Source organism: Amaranthus tricolor, chromosome 6, assembly GCF_026212465.1.
Source record: "Amaranthus tricolor cultivar Red isolate AtriRed21 chromosome 6, ASM2621246v1, whole genome shotgun sequence".
NCBI lineage: Eukaryota > Viridiplantae > Streptophyta > Magnoliopsida > Caryophyllales > Amaranthaceae > Amaranthus > Amaranthus tricolor.
The window spans coordinates 28652256-28669367 of record NC_080052.1 but is presented as its reverse complement, the minus strand read 5'-3'; the positions used below and the strand labels follow the sequence as shown (position 1 = coordinate 28669367).

At 37.2% G+C, this 17112-nt stretch overlaps 3 protein-coding genes across 3 annotated transcripts; 2 read left to right on the top strand and 1 right to left on the bottom strand.

Moving 5' to 3' along the window:
* The first annotated feature begins 1957 nt into the window (after window positions 1–1957).
* Window positions 1958–7841, top strand: LOC130814988 (probable disease resistance protein At4g27220). Its single transcript, XM_057681306.1, has 4 exons — window positions 1958–1993; window positions 2796–5586; window positions 5970–6064; window positions 6196–7841. The coding sequence occupies exons 1-4, from the start codon at window positions 1972–1974 to the stop codon at window positions 6435–6437; spliced, it is 3150 nt and encodes a 1049-aa protein (XP_057537289.1). The 5' UTR covers window positions 1958–1971; the 3' UTR covers window positions 6438–7841.
* Window positions 7842–8462: 621 nt separating this feature from the next.
* LOC130814991 (probable disease resistance protein At1g52660) lies at window positions 8463–10925 on the top strand. The gene is made up of 3 exons (XM_057681308.1): window positions 8463–8555; window positions 9062–9261; window positions 9664–10925. Exons 2-3 carry the CDS (start codon window positions 9255–9257, stop codon window positions 10848–10850), a joined length of 1194 nt encoding a protein of 397 aa, XP_057537291.1. The 5' UTR covers window positions 8463–8555; window positions 9062–9254; the 3' UTR covers window positions 10851–10925.
* A 338-nt stretch (window positions 10926–11263) lies between these two features.
* Window positions 11264–17005, bottom strand: LOC130814989 (uncharacterized). Its single transcript, XM_057681307.1, has 2 exons — window positions 13900–17005; window positions 11264–13399 (listed from the first exon to the last, which is right to left on the bottom strand). The coding sequence occupies exon 2, from the start codon at window positions 13347–13349 to the stop codon at window positions 11454–11456; it is 1896 nt and encodes a 631-aa protein (XP_057537290.1). The 5' UTR covers window positions 13350–13399; window positions 13900–17005; the 3' UTR covers window positions 11264–11453.
* Window positions 17006–17112: the final 107 nt, after the last annotated feature.

The window sequence follows — 17112 nt, the reverse complement described above, 5'->3', positions numbered from 1 at the left end:
CTTATTGAGTGAGTTTAATTAATTAACCTACTTAACTAATAATCATACAACTTCCTTGCCAAAGATTATAACCTATTGGCTTATTCATGATTGGATTTGGTTTGGCTCATTATTTTTTGATAACAAGTACATTTGATATGAGTTGGGATTAGAGCTATCATGGATTATAAAAAAAAAAAAAAAAAAAAAAAAATCAGTCATTATTGAACAAAATTTTGGAATCCAGACATCTAATTTCGTGTAAAATTGAATTAAGTCTGTTTTAATATTTTCTCAAATCATCATTCTGGTTTTGTAGTAATTTCAATATTATATTTGTCTTTTGCAGAAAATTCAAAATAATCATTATATTTCTACATTTATAATATAAAAATGTTTAATAAAATAATAAATTTATATATATGACACAGGCCAAGAAATAATATGTAGAAGGTATTTTCTTAATTTAATCTATTTAAAAATCACATATTATATGAGACAAATAAATAATTTATCACTAAATTAAAATCGATTCTTGGTAAAAGAATAATGGATGTATAGCAGTGTCGGCTGCCTCCTATACTTAATATACCTTGTCTTGATCTAAACCACTTGACCAAATATTGCAAGTGTGAGTATTAGTAATTGACTAATTGTTGGTCTCTTCTCTTGCCCATTCAAGTACGTACGGCTTGTTGTTGCCTACTAAACCGTCCCAAATGCGAAAAGAGTGTGCCTTGATGAGTGTTGTTTGTCTTGATCAGGGTGTTATATAACATTTAAAGTGTAGAATAATTTTAAACTCCAAACCATGATGGAACAAATTTGGTGACTCGTGCTTTTAATAGTAAGGGACACTCTTAAGATTTGACAATGGTACACAAATGCTTGGTGTGCAAATAACAAGAATGGAGTGTTTTAAATGAGTAGTTATTAGTTATGCCAAACATTCCCTTAATTAGTTCTGCAAATTAGTAGTTATTAGTTAATATTATAACTTCAGATTATCATAATTGTTAGAAAGAAGAATCTTTTTTAGGGAATTATGATGAAGATACGTGCATGAGAGTTGGCATAAACACATTCACTACTATTATTTGAAAGTTTAGAAATTATTATTTGGTTAATCATGCACAAATCATCCATTTTCCTGTAATAAACTGCAGTTGATCATTTATTATAAATACTTAATTACTTACTTATGCTAACAAACATCGTACGTACATGCTATGTAGCTTTCTAGTTTCCACAAAAGAAAAATTACTATCTGCTTTGGTGTTGAAGAGTTTTAAAAGTTAGTTAGGTTGGAAATTAGTTCCACCAATCACCTCTGCAAGGTTTGAATTCCTCTGTTAATTTACCTTGCATTTTTTTTATTATTCTGTAAGAATCAACCAGTTTCATGGTTATGTGAAATTTACATCGATATTCATATAGAAATGTTGTTCAAGTATTCCAAAAACATAGGGAGAAATGCTTCATGTCTTATTCTGACTAGTAATTTATACATTAAGGATTGGAAGGGTTTTGAAACTTTGAACCTAAGATCTCATGCTTTGGGACGGGGTCTTAGGTCAAGTCACTAAATGAACATATATGTTATTGGAGTATATAACATATCTTGTGTTTTTAACCATCAGCTTAAGCTTTTAGTTGTGTTGTTTCCTTGGTATAAGGGAGCGTGATAAAGTATATAACATACACTGGCTTCAACCATAAGTTTTAGCTTTTGATTGAGTTGCTTCCTTTTACACTTTCAATGAAATCATATATAGTAGCAGTGTTTAATATAACACTTAGTTAGTGTGCTCTTTATTGATATTTAATTCACATGCTGAAGTGCTTTCTATACTAAGAAAATTGACTTCATTTGTAGATGCATGGGATCTGAATCCACTCGGCTTTCCAACTGTTTGGTAAAATCATATTCAGTATTGCTGCTATTATTAACATTCAACAGTAAACCCGGCTTGTAGTAGAAAATCAAAGAAAATGCCGCTGGCTGCCTTTGCAAGTATGTATTTACTTCTATTGACTACTCAAATCTTTCGTTTAAGTTAGTTATAAATCTGTGCAATGTAAAGATAATAATAATGTTCTTACACTTACTGGTAGCTAATGGATTGTGAGGACAAGGAAGGAGAAGAGAAAATGTAGGAAATGCTTAAAAGAGAGTGGTAAAGCATTGTGGGGTCAATAGGAAATAAATTTTATGGATTGCATAAATCCGACTTCAAAGCCCCTCCTAAGCATAAGCCATTTTAATGGCATTGCACATTGGGGTAGTGAAATATTGTTGTAAAATTTTAGAAATTAGTTTTCCGTGAAAGCTTTTTATTTTAAAATGCAAATGAGGATTAGTTTTCTTTTACTTGGAGAAAATGGAGAATGTTATGGATGAAAGACCGAAAGGAAATTGGTTTTCTTCCAATACTCAAGGAAAATGTTTGCAAATAGATGTAAACCCTTTTCCAACCAAGCTTTTCAACTTCAATCTCTTGTCAAAAAAGGGAAAATAGAGAATTAGTTTTTCCAAATTTTCTTTTCTCTCAAACCAAACACCCAAAAGACCACAAGTTGTTTAATACTTGATCTTATATGGAATCCATTTTCTTTCATATACTTATGCTTGCGATGCTACCTGTAGCCTTTCTGGTGAACTTTCAACTTTTACTTCCCTTTCTTGCCCAACTTTTCCCCCTTTTTTTTCCCATGATGCTATTGGATTGTGTGAAGTTCAAATGGTCTTTGTACAAAATATTATTTATTAATGAATTTCTGTTTCTATGCGCTGCATTAAAATTATATGGCTGCAGCGCCTTTCCTGACTGCAGTCGGTGGATTAGTTACTGGTCTTATTGCTGCTTGGGTCCGGGAAGAATATGTCCCTCATAGGTTTAAGGAACGTCGAAGTAATCTGGAAAACCTGAAGACAAAGATTGCAGAAGCAAGAGAGATGCTTAATAGATTGCAAGCACAAGCAAATGGGACAACTTTTCTTCTAACTGATGTGAAAGATTGGATGAGAGAAGCTGAAGATTCCCTCAACAAAGTAGATATAGAAAATCTTAGAAGAAGCATAGATGGTAGATGTATGAATGGCTTCTTGCCCGACTGTTGTCGTCGATGTGCTGCAAGCGCAGCCATTGAACGAGAAATCAGTATATTTGATCAGTTAATTGAAAAGAATAGGTGTGTTAGAATGAAGCCTGTTGTGAGGGGATATCAACGAGCTTGTAATGAAACTGTGGTGAGAACTAGAAATATTGATATTGAGAACATATGGAAGAGCCTAACCCAAAAACAAAACGTTAAAGTATTATGCATTCATGGCATAGCTGGTGTTGGCAAGACAGCTGTTGCAGAAGCTATATATAACCAAGCTTTGTATGAGTGTAATTCATTTGATTATGTTATATGGGTAGCTGCTGAATTTGGTGTTCAGCTCAAGATTCTTCAAGAGCAGGTTGCTAGGAGCTTAAATATAACGCTCCCTGACACTAGTGATGATGCAAGTAGAGCTTTAAAACTGCGTGATGAGTTTGTGCTACGGAAGAAATGTTTGGTGATTCTTGATTTTTTATGGGATGATTATTCTCTTCAAGAGATTGGAATTCCAGAGTCTGATAATGGGGAAGTGGTATGCAAGGTCATCCTTACTTCTAGATCTCGATTTGCGTGCCCAAGAATTGTGAAAAATGAGTACTATGAAATAAAACCACTCTCTAGCGTTGATACTTTGGCTTTTTTAAAGAGGACTGTTGGTGACAGCCTTTTCCTTGTAGATAGCGAGATTCAGGAAAAAGCAATAGAAGATTGTGCAGGATTGCCATTAGCAGTTCTCATATTGGGAATGCATTTGAGAGAAGTACAGGGTCAAAGCTTGGATGAAATTAGTATTGCACTTCAAGAAAGGTTGAGTAGCCGGGCTAGATCAACACCATCTACTGCAATGCAGTTTGAACGCTTGGAATACAGTTATAAGAGACTGGAGGAGAAATACCAACAATGTTTCTTGTACTGTGCCTTGTACCCAAAAGGTATTCCAATTGAAGCAAAGCAGCTGATAGATTATTGGATCTGGGAAGGTCTATTGGATATATATGTTGAGTCATTAGAAGAAAAGAGGAAATTGGGGATGAAAGTTTTGAAAGAACTCAAAGATGCTCGTCTCTTGGAGGCTGTTGATTCAAATGGCTCTCAAGAGTGGGTCAAGATGCTTGGCTTATTGCACGATATGGCAGTAAATATTATAAGCAAACAAGATAATGACTTCTTCATCAATGCAGGTGATAATCTTTTGGTCTTACCCACAATTGATGATCAGTGTGGAAAGATCAAACGAGCATCATTTATGCACAATCAACTTAAAGCACCCTCAAAAAAGCCTAATTTTCCAAACTTGTCTACATTGCTACTCCAATATAACCCACTTGATTGGTTTTCACTTGATTTTTTCACTGGTATGCCAAAGCTTAAAGTCTTAGACCTATCTTACACTCATGTTTCATTCCTTCCACCATCAGCTTGTACCTTGAAACTTCTCCAAGTACTTCTTTTACGTCATTGCCCTAGTCTGAAACACCTGCCTGATTTGTCTAACCTAGAGGAACTTATTGTACTTGATTTGTTTGGAACCCCTCTTGAAAACTTACCTGCTGGGATGCAGAGGTTGAAAAAATTAAAGCGCCTTGATCTTTCACACTCTAAGTTGACTAAATTCCCTGCTGAATTGGTTGGTTCATTACCATGTTTGCAAGAATTGTTAATCGTTATGGATGATGCAAAGGGTTGTTACTGGAGATCAAAGCAAGTGATAAGTTCATTTTCCAGAGATGCTTGTGTTGAGGAGCTTGCGTGCTTAGAAGGTTTAACCATTCTTGAACTCAACTTCTTCAATGTAACCATGTTCAACGACTATATGAATGCATTTGTAAGGGCAAGAAGACACCATTGTTCCCCTAGTTTTAAATATTATGTTGGTGGTTTCTGCACCAATGGAAACGTCAGTAGGAACAGCATAGTTTTGATTGATGATTACCGTGTTAATCAACTACCAGAAGGCACCTTAGAGCTGTATTTAACAATGCACAGCCAAAGTCTGAAGACGCTTAAGGAAACTGGTATTAGGTTTCAGAATTTGAAGGTCCTCAATGTGTTTGACTACAGTGGGTTAGAATATCTTTTCTCTTTTGAGATGTTGAATTGTCTCTGTAACCTTGAAAAGATATCTGTTAGGCAGTGCTGGTCAATGAAAGCGTTAATAAGGCCTGTTGTGGATGCCCATCTTGATACAACCATAACTCTATCTTACCATCTTCCACGGCTGCTGGAGTTAGTATTAATCGATCTCCCTCAGCTAAATTCCATATGTTCTGAGAAGCAACTTGATTGGCCTGTCTTTCATAGTTTCTCTGTTTGGAACTGTGAGAAACTAACAGAGTTGCCTCTTATTGTTAGTCAAACTGGAGAATTTAGAATTTCCAAGAAAATTAAAATTAGAGGGAATCGCTTCTGGTTCAAGGATGTGGAGCGGGAAGAGACACATTCCTCAAATTATGAATTTGAAGAAGCAGTCCTACCGGAAAATCTAGTATCTTTTGTCAGGTACACCATTTATACTTTCTTTGGAGTCACCATAAAGAAAATGCAATAATTATTATGTTTTCCTCTCGGCAAGGTCAAATAATTTGGTTTGGTGAATGGATCATTGGTTGGTTTTTGGTTGGTTAAAATAGCTAAAAAGACTTTTGTAAGCCAACTGAAAACCTGATCATTAGGCGAAAACCAAAAAATACAATGAGTTGTTTGCTTCATTGGCTATTGACTTTTTGACCCACATTTTTATAAATAAGCGGCCAACAACCAACAAATTATTTTGACCAAAAATTTCCAAAATGGATGTTGCTTAACAATAGCAACAAATTATGAAACAGCTCAACAACAAAAGAACTTTCCGAAAGAAAAACTAATATGTTTTGATGATGCAGTGTGAAGACGGAGAAATTAAGTACTGAATCAACGACTAGTAGTGGTGAAACAAAAGTTTTTAGGATTTTCAAAAGGAAGAAAGCTGAAAAGACTAGTAAGAACCCTTCTGTTCGGAAGTTAGAAATTATTGTTCATGTTCTATAGAAGTATTTTAGTATATGTATTAAAAGAAATAAACAAGAAAGCATTGAATCTAATAGAGCAAGATTACAATTCTATATGCAGGAGCTGCCACTATTTTGGCAAATGATGATATAAATGCAAGCCCTTCCCATTCCCCGAGCCATAGCTACATTACTCGGCGCCTAGAAGCTACCTCCACATTTATAAAACGAGTACATGCAAATGTAAGAGATTTGTTTACTCGCCAACAAAATGGCTATGCTAGTCCTTCAAATGGAGCAAGCTTCGTCTCAATGATCACACCAACCAATTCACGAAGATTTCTCCATTTTACCTTACTTTAGAAACAGCTCCTTTGAAATAGTGATATGGCCAAATGCTTTGCAGTTGGTTCGTATCTATTTCCTTGTTTTTTGGCGGGAAATTCAAGGCTCGGCCCTACCTAGGCCATGGCTTAGGTCATTTTACCAAAAACCTTATGTTGAATTGCGTAACACATAACACAAAAGAATGACAAACGAGTTGGTTCAGCACAGAAGCTGAACCAACATTTTGGATTCGCCACTGGTTTCAGGTCTGTGCTTCTGCGTCCGTGGTTTGTTCGTTCTCTCCTGCACTCTAAACTCTGTCTGCTGTTTCTTTTGGTTCTGGAATATGTCTTTTTGGTTGGATATCTCTTGTTAGGATTTAATATGTGACTTGGAGCTGTGATCATGGTTAATTTCGGTTTCCAAGGGAGAAGGAATTTAGATTTTGTGGTACTGTTAGTGATTCTTTTGTGGGTGTTCTATCATTAAGGGATGCTTCCTACTCCAATTGTGGTCTTGATGTGTCTTTTGATCCACTTCAGCTTCTCTTTTACCCCTTTCCTTGTTTTCTGTTTGAAACCATTTTTCAAATAGGTAATTTATTGTTGGATGATGGTTAAGCTGACAAGCTAGCATCATAATTGTATTGTGTCAAAACAAACAGTATTTTATTGCATTGTATCCAATACATTGTATGGGATGAGATGTAAGAACTTTCTAATTTGTGAAATCGATTTTCTGCACGAGACCTGTGAAAAACAAGGAGCTTCAAGTGTTAGAGTATATAATATATTTTGGGACCTCAACCATCAGTTTAAGCTTTTGGTTGAGTTAGTTTCTTGACATGGTATCAAAGCTAACGTGACAACAGGTCACAGGTTTGAATCTCAACCATCCCTCATTTAAAGTGGATTATTTAGCTCTAGGTATAAGGACGGAGGGCCTGTGCTGTATCCAAATTTCTAGCCCAATGGGCTCTCGTGTGAGGGGTTGTGTTAGAATATATAACATATTCTGAGACCTCAACAATCAACTTAAGTTTTTGGTTGAATTGGTTCCTTGACCGTTAGCCTCAGTGTTATCATTAGTTTGGTTTATTTTGAGTTATCCAATAGTAGAATAATGTTGAGCAGATGGATAATAGTTGAAAATTATTTTTAACAAAATTTCCTAAAATAAAATAGTACTCCTATATTCTAATTTTAAAATAAAAATGCATTGTTAAAGTTGAACGATGAATAACTGAATATTGCCAGCTATCTGCATGTGAGTTCATCAAAACAACGTTTGGATCGGTTTATTCTATTATTAGTTATGCATAACTCAGACATGCAGTGTAGTTGGGAATTTAAATACCACATTGTATTCATACCCGTGAACTTATTATCATTGAGCGACACTTGAACCGATGGGTCAAGACATGACTTGAAATCGGATAGATGACAAATAAACAATAAACTTTTAAGAAACAAATTCAACCAAAAGATTAAGCTTATGATTGAGGGCTTGAGGTCATATTATATGTTATATACTCTAACACGCCCTCTCATGCCCCCCACACACGAGAGCCCTTGAGTTGAAAGTGTGAATGCAACACAAACTCTCTTTATATTTGGTCAGAAATATTCCACTTGAATTTGAGAGGTAATTAAGATTTAAACCCGTGACCATAGTCACAATGTCTTCTCATATCATGTTGAAGAATCGAGTCAATCAAAAGCTTAATAATTTTTGTTTGCATGTTCTTAGCCTTCTCAATGATATCAGAATATAATTATTGATTTCATGTCAGAATATCAAACTAACTTAACTCCAGTATGGTAATTATAAAACAAAACTAAGCCTTCACGTTTTGCCAACTTTCTTTCTAGCATTATTCATTAGAAACTACTGTTTCCAGATACTTTTTCTCATTCAGTTTAGGAATTGTCTTTACTTTGCATTTTAGATTTTAGAAACAGAAGCTTAAATAATGACAGGTAAGTTGTAGCCACCATTTTTTATCTCCATTGTTGTAAGTTTTGCTTTATTTTGATGAAATTTTATTTCTGAATTTTGAAGCAGATTCTCATTTCTGGGTTAAATTTTATAGCTATTTTATATCTACCCAATGAAATAGGTGAAGGCTGAAGTGTAATCTGGGATACCAAGAAGGTATTTTTACATTTGACTTATCTCTCATATATATATGTTTGATTTATTTCATATTCTTGAACTGAACACTTGTGATTTTCACTAATTTTGGAGGACTAGCAATATTAAAACCCTAGACACAAAAAATGGGAAAAAAAATATGATAAGTCAAAAATAGTATAGACAGAAGAATCATGGGTTATTCTAGTGATGAAATATTTTCCTTTACGATTTATGATAAGTGTTTGATTCTCACGACTTACAAGAAGATTAATTCCCTCTCCCCCTCTTGCCCGTAGGAGTCAGCAACATGATCCAAAACAAATCAGCGTAAAAGATAGTCAGTTCCAAAGATAATCAAAATTAGGCTAACAAATTCCCAAACTTAGATGAAACTTTTATAATCAAGTCATAATATAAATTTTCTGCATTTGGCTGGAATTCTATTTTTCTATAGAAGCAGACTTTGCTGTCAATTTGTGTTAATTACTTTCTCTTCTTATATGAAACATATTTCTTTAGTCCAGTTGTTTCCGGGTGCATTTCTACACTTGGTTGTCCATGTTTCATCGGCGTGGCTCGTGACACAAGTTTAACTTTGGCTATTACCTATGGACTACTGTATATGCTGAAGTTTCATGTCACAGTATCATCAGAGCTGAGGTGCTTACTTAAGGAATTTCATGCGGCAGTTCAGAGAAGCGGAGTATTTTTAAAGCCATGTTGGGTACTTTACTTCCTTGTTTCTCTAATTTTTAGATATAAAGACCTATGTTACTTTGACTTGGATACTGATGCCAGATACTGGTACATATTCAATTGTCGGATACGTCTAAATATTTTATTTTACGCCTAAAATAAAGTGCCTAAGTGCCATACCAATGTCCGAGCATCACGGATCGGACGCGGGTATGTGAAGCAAAATGAAGAGTTCGAGTAACATAGACATAGACATTATTTATAGGCTTATAGCAAAATAGACTATCATGGGCAGAAACAATCTCTTTGTCGTTACAAGGGAAATAATCTATCCAACCAACCGTTCAAACCCTGGTGTTCACTTTGATGTCGATGATGATAAAACGAGACTGCAACATTGTGATGTTTACTCCGTCCTTTCCTTTTGCAGCATCGGACATTATCACTCTTGGAGCTGCTATTTTCGGACTGTTGACATCTATTGCAGGCTCATCAGCTTGCATTTATAATTCTTATCGAACGAGTAGAATCAATTTGTCGATTCTGAAAGTAAAAGTGCACAACTTGGAAATTTTGATTGAAGGACTTCAACAGAAACTAAATAGTTTTGATGTGATTAAGCCCGATCCTCGTCCATGGATCCGTGAAGCTAGAAAATTTTTAGATGGAGTGAATGTCCCGGACTTGGAAAACCGTCTGAACGATAATGTTTGCTACCGCTATGGTGCTGTCAAGTCAATTGAAGATAAGCTTCAAGAACTCGATGTTTTATTGGAGAATGTCAAACAAATCAATCAACAAATTAAGATCAAAGGGTCTAAACAGCCAGAGGTTAGCCTTGTCGGTTGTGCTCGAGAAGACATACAACAGAAGATTTGGGAGCTGGTTAAAAATGTGGAAGCCAATGGAACTGTGTGTATTCATGGAATAGCCGGTGTTGGAAAGTCCGCTCTAGCGGCAGCCATCCATAACAAAGTGCTTATAGAGTTGGCGGGTTTCGAGAGTATCGTTTGGGTGAATGTCGAGTATGGATTGGGACTCAAACATGTTCAAGAAGAGCTTGCAAGCAAGTTACATGTAGACCTTTCGGGAATTACAGATAATGTCGAAAGGTCTAAGGCGCTGCGGAGTGCACTGGTGCAAATGGGGAGGTTTCTGCTGGTATTAGATTCTATGTGGCAACCCTTTTCATTGCACGATATTGGAATCCCAGAACCTGATGCAGGTTCAAAGCTGATAGTGATTTCAAGGAATTTTTCCGTCTGTAGAAAGATTACGAGAAAAATCAAACGCAAAGAAATATTCGAAATAAAACCACTTTGCGAAGCTGAGGCTTGGGAGCTGTTTGAGAGTGAAGTGGGGACTAATATAATGCATTTAGAAAGCGAGACTCTTCGTATTGCACGAACTGTGATACACAATCTCGATGGCCTTCCATTGGCGATCAAAATGTTAGCCGAAAATCTCAGTGAAATTCATGATGATTACAGTAGTCGAATCAATGCTGCTTGGCGAGAAGAGTTATTTGCATTGAGCCGATCATCATATATTCTCGGTAACAAAAGCCAAGAGTTATATGATTGTTTCAAGGGTAACAAAAAGCAAATTATATGGTGAATCATGTTACACTGGTCCAGCCCACCTTATACTAATGTCCTAAATTTGCCCCTATTAGCATGGTGAAGGGGAGTGTAATTGTATAGGGTTGCCACCTTCTGAGAATCAATAAATCCTAACTTTATCACTACATGAAAAATGAAAACATTGCAGAGGATGCTATGTTCTTTCCATAAGATTACGATTCTAAAATTACAGAAGAACAAACTCCGTGTAAAAGATGAAGTTAAGTTGATGAAAGGGTCCAATATAGATCAGATTTCAAACATTAATGGAGTCTCCTTATAACATTTACAGAGGCACAATGAACACATCAGCACTTGGTAATCCACACCTTGCATGCAGTAAATCAATCGGTAATCTGCCTAATGAATTGATAAAGTGAAATCATATAGAGTACTGAGCCTATGGGATAAACTACAAGATTTAACACTCAATATACAGTTGTAAAATCACAGCATAAAAACAATGATTTCAAAATCAAGTTCCATTACATGTGCAAAAGACTTTAGTTTGTTGAGCAGATACCTATAAGCTTAAATCTTCAAGATAGATTTCTCCGTCATATACTGAATATGCCGATCCAATTCACATGATTGGTGATCATGTATTCACTCCAAGCAAGAAACAATTACTGTAAGAAGGCATATTTGTTGAAGGCCCATAGTTCCGCACAGGAGAACGAAAAGGATTGGGAGTGACAGGATGAGTGATATGCAGGCCAGCAGAACGAAGAACTTGCTTAGCATTTGTGCATGAAACCTCCGACTGATCAGTGAAAAATGCAGGGATACCCATCGACTTGATTAGCTCCAGAGCTCCGCCCCAACTTGAATTGTTCTCTAATCCACAGTTCAAAGCGACAATAACGTGAGGAGAAGGCAAGTAGGTGGCTTCTTCTTGATAGATACCCCTAGCGAGATTTATCCTCACTCTGCTCCCAATTCCTGAAGTGGTTCCGGATAAATTTGTAGGAACCTCTGGCCCCACCATGACAATCTGTATGTTGCCAATACCATTAAGCAGGTGACCCATTTCAGCAAAAGCAGTTATCCAGTCTAACTCTCCTTCAGGACCCAAATAATGAACAATGACCTCTTTTCCTTTTAGCAAACGATTCTTTGAAGTGATGCTCAATGCCGTTAGTATGTAATATACTGTTAATGGGTGCGAAAGAATATCCGCAACAGGGCTAGACAGTGGCAATGATCTCAGGTTGTAGTACTCCGACCAGCCAGAAAGAAGGATAGGACTTGAGATCCCATCAGTCAGATGACTCGAAAATGGAGAATCTTGTGGGTATTCATCATCATCAAGTCCGCCCCAAGATTCCGAAAGACCAGCTTTGACAGGAAGAAGACCAAAGGGCCTATTAGAATAGCAGCCACACTTCCTTCTCCACATTCCTTTATGATGGAGGTCAAGAGACTCAAGCCACTTGCAAGGATGATCAGCCGATGAAGGAAACGAAAATATATTTATCGCAAGCTCCTCTTCTCTCTCCATCATGGCTTTGTACAAACCACATATGCTCTTGTGAGATTCCTTCCAATGCTGCTTTTGGCAATTCGGGCTGCAGTAAACTATGGCACGACACTTACTGCAAGGAAAGGACTGATCCATGTGAAATTCTCGATCACACATAGCACATCGCCTCAAAGAAGCATTTGAATACATTTTAACGTCACCAAAACTATCTTCTCTAGCTGCTTCTGAATACTTGTTGGGAGTTGAATTGGCTGATGATATGGTTTTTTCTTCATATGCTTGACCAGGTGGGTGTGAAATGGTAACCGCCACAATGTCATTGCTCTTAGCCATTACCGCTGGCCATTGAACATCCACCGTCTCAATGAGTGGCTCGAAACACATCAATTGTGTCGGATATGAAGTAGCTTGCACATCTTGGAGCAAAGGGTGAACTAATGTTATACCCTTCATGGCAGCATATGCAAACCTAAGTTCTTCATACGTCGGATTCCTATATTTAAGCTCACCACTCGAAGTGCAACAGATAACATCGAAAATTGGATAGCACTCAGTTCCAGAAACTTCTAAGGCCAAAAATTTGACCATTTTTCTATGAGAAGGAAACATCAAATTTTCTAGCTCAAATGTCACCCTCATAACCTCAGTGTTCGGTACAGGAACCGTCTCTCTTGGCTTGGTTGCATTCCGAGCATCATCAACAGATCGAAACAAATAAAATGCCACATCCCCACCATCCCCACCAATGGTTTGGACACATGGAAACAGCTGCTTCCTTCCAGACCATTCCAATTCTCTGCCCACCCGGACACCAAAGAAGTGTCCTGGGCGCAATCTTTTCCATGGATCAGTCCTATATAGAGCTGCAGCAGCTCCATATAATGCCTTGATGAAGGCAGCATCTACACCGTCCACATTAAACAAACAAGTTGCAGATGCAGGACCAAGTCCTGGTCCACATCCAAATTGCTCATGGAATCTACCAAACAATTTTTTCAAATGCAAATCCATGTGAACTTCAGATCACAAACTTCCAATCAGAAAACACAACAAGAAATCCCCTGAAAATTCAACAGTAAGTATACCCTCAATTGCAATCCGCTTCTCAATATTCAACAAAAAAAGCAGATCTTTGTAAGGAATTATCATAGTTGAGGGAAAGCCCAGAAAGCTAATTGCAAGAATTACACTTCCCAGATGCCAAAAAGATTATTTTCTTGATTTGAGCATGTAAATCATTCAAGAATTGTGCAAACCAGATGTAAAAAAAGTCCTACTTAAAGTTAAGCAGCATACATTTTTAGAAATGATAAGATTGATTTGATGGAAAACCCAGAAAGCTAATTGCAAGAATTACACTTCCCAGATACCAAAAAGATAATTGTTCTTGATTAAAGCATGTAAATTGTAAATCTTTCAAGAATTGTGCGACCCAGATGTAAAAATAAACATATTGTAAAGTATAGCAGCATACATTTTATAGTGATGATGAGAAAAATTATGCTAAACTGCTACCTAAATGATACACTTTGAATAAAAAGAGAAAATGTGAAATTATTACCAGATTTACTTGCTTAGAAGTTGGAGTGAATCAAGACTTGCATTTGTCCCGAAGTGTATGAACATTGAACTCTAGAAATAGAAAGTAGTAGATAAAAATCTGGTGTGTTGAATGATTGAATCTGTGACTAACTTGATCCAAGTACGCGTGGTCAACGCATGACCTTGGATTTGATACGAAATGGGGGGATATTCCAAGGCTGACATGCAGCATATTGACAAGAGCTAGACTGCCAGACCTCCTCTCAATACAACCCCGATGCATTCCTTTGATCAATCAATGGAATGATCAACGTTCTTGGATAGGGTGTAGTGTGGCCTTGAAGGCTGATCAAGGATTCACACCAACACGAAGGGCAAACTGGCCCTAGTAACCCAATTGCAAAGGCAATTGAAAAAAAATTCAAACACTGAATTTTTTCTGAAATGTTTTCATTAAAATCAACTAACTTGTTTACAATGAATGAGCCATCTATATATAGACATATGGGAAGTGGGAAATACAATGACAAGGCTTATGACACGCCCCCAAACAAGAATAACGGCTAAAAAGTATCACGTGACTAACATGTGCACATTTTAAGGATCAAAAATCAGAAAACAGAATTCTTATTTTGCTGCACTATCCGCTGAACACTCGACCTTCAGCTCCATTTCTTTGGGTCTTCCCGTGATGGATAAGAGGCAATTAAGGTCTTGATGGAAAGATCCAAGTATAGAGATTCCATTTTTATCCTTCATGTCTCCCAAAGTGTGTGGGTTAGCTCGGGACATCCCTTGCAAGGTCACCTGGTCACCAAGTCAGAACACCAGTTCTGATCTCAGCATCGACCTGCTGACTGGAGGACCTTGTGCACGGATTTCAGAGAGCTGTGTGCACTATTAGCATGAATCTTGGACCTTTATGGCTAGGCCTATGTATATAGATCACGTCCCCATGATTGGTTAGGTCTAAAGCTTCATGGTCAAGGCTTGGTTTGCGGCTGGTTTGCGGCTGTGCTGTTCTGCTACTGTTTTTAGTGTTCTGTGTATGTTGTTGGCTTTCCTTGTTCTTGCCTTTGTATCTATTCTTCCATGATCAATTCATCCCCCTTCCTAGCTGTCTTGGCTCTCATTACATTCAAGATCCATGGGTGAATTACTAAGTGCAGAATCAGAATAACTTGGGAGATGCATGTGCATATGGTTGAACAACACACGTCCATTCTTCCACTTATTGCCAAGCTACCAAGATCTGAACCAATATGGTTCAATCTCCCCTTCTTGGAAAAAGAATTGTCCTCAATTCTTGACCCTCTCCTTGCATGCTTTCTACACATAACCCCAAAAACACCGCAACAACTACTAGTAATATTGATGTGTGCACAAGACAGGAGGCAAATCAGAACCAAACAGCCAAATTCAGAAATCAGTATGAAATGTTTGCTATTGAAAACCCGACCAAACCAACTCCAAGTATGATGAAACTTGGTGACAACACACCTCAAGATGTCTACAAACACCCCAAATTGGAAATACTCAAATACGTGGTCTAGTTTGATCACAATTAAAAAAAATTCCTCCAAACATCCAATCTGAACTGTTTTGTGACCTTTGGTCTAAAACACTTGCGCATCTTTTTTTCCACAACTCCAATGACTACACCACAAGACTGAATAAAAAAATAGACTCAAAAATACCCAAAATGAAAAAAAGAAACAATGAAAAAGACTCAAAAATGAAAGAGACACAATGAAAATACAGAAGAAAAGTACAAATGAGACTCTACTGTACTTTGAGAAACAACAATGAAATGGGTCAATCAAGAAACCTATGAAACGTAAGAAAAAGTGCACAAATGATGTGGTTTAATGAATATAGGATAGTTATTGATAATTTGGTGAAAGATGAGAGCCAAATAAAAGAATCTTGATAGGTTTTCGAAGACAACTTACCAAGGTACCCGGATTTCATCAGTTTTGGGCAGTCAGTAAAGAAAAATTCATATCTCCTTAACCACAACACCAAATCCAAAGATTCCAAAGCCAAAAGTTTCCCAACTCAACCACAAATACCGTGTAAAAACAGTTTTGAAAACAAATCACAATACGATCCCCAAAACACCACTACTTTCGACCCCAAATGCAGTCAGTTTCTGACAGCTTCTATTCTTCTTGTTTTTGCGACTTTTATCTGTTGTTTCTCATAAAAAACCGATTGAATTATGAACCCCAAGGACTTTGAGGCTCTGATACCAATTGATCCAAGTACGCGTGGTCAACGCATGACCTTGGATTTGATACGAAATGGGGGGGATATTCCAAGGCTGACATGCAGCATATTGACAAGAGCTGGACTGCCAGACCTCCTCTCAATACAACCCCGATGCATTCCTTTGATCAATCAATGGAATGATCAACGTTCTTGGATAGGGTGTAGTGTGGCCTTGAAGGCTGATCAAGGATTCACACCAACACGAAGGGCAAACTGGCCCTAGTAACCCAATTGCAAAGGCAATTGAAAAAAAATTCAAACACTGAATTTTTTCTGAAATGTTTTCATTAAAATCAACTAACTTGTTTACAATGAATGAGCCATCTATATATAGACATATGGGAAGTGGGAAATACAATGACAAGGCTTATGACACGCCCCCAAACAAGAATAACGGCTAAAAAGTATCACGTGACTAACATGTGCACATTTTAAGGATCAAAAATCAGAAAACAGAATTCTTATTTTGCTGCACTATCCGCTGAACACTCGACCTTCAGCTCCATTTCTTTGGGTCTTCCCGTGATGGATAAGAGGCAATTAAGGTCTTGATGGAAAGATCCAAGTATAGAGATTCCATTTTTATCCTTCATGTCTCCCAAAGTGTGTGGGTTAGCTCGGGACATCCCTTGCAAGGTCACCTGGTCACCAAGTCAGAACACCAGTTCTGATCTCAGCATCGACCTGCTGACTGGAGGACCTTGTGCACGGATTTCAGAGAGCTGTGTGCACTATTAGCATGAATCTTGGACCTTTATGGCTAGGCCTATGTATAGAGATCACGTCCCCATGATTGGTTAGGTCTAAAGCTTCATGGTCAAGGCTTGGTTTGCGGCTGGTTTGCGGCTGTGCTGTTCTGCTACTGTTTTTAGTGTTCTGTGTATGTTGTTGGCTTTCCTTGTTCTTGCCTTTGTATCTATTCTTCCATGATCAATTCATCCCCCTTCCTAGCTGTCTTGGC

Coding starts and splice junctions, on each gene's coding strand:
- LOC130814988 (XM_057681306.1), top strand. CDS start 1,972: ATGCCGCTGGCTGCCTTTGCAA. Junction 5,587..5,969: donor AATCTAGTATCTTTTGTCAG/GTACACCATTTA, acceptor TTGATGATGCAG/TGTGAAGACGGAGAAATTAA. Junction 6,065..6,195: donor GAAGAAAGCTGAAAAGACTA/GTAAGAACCCTT, acceptor TTCTATATGCAG/GAGCTGCCACTATTTTGGCA.
- LOC130814989 (XM_057681307.1), bottom strand. CDS start 13,349: ATGGATTTGCATTTGAAAAAATTGTTTGGTAGATTCCATGAGCAATTT.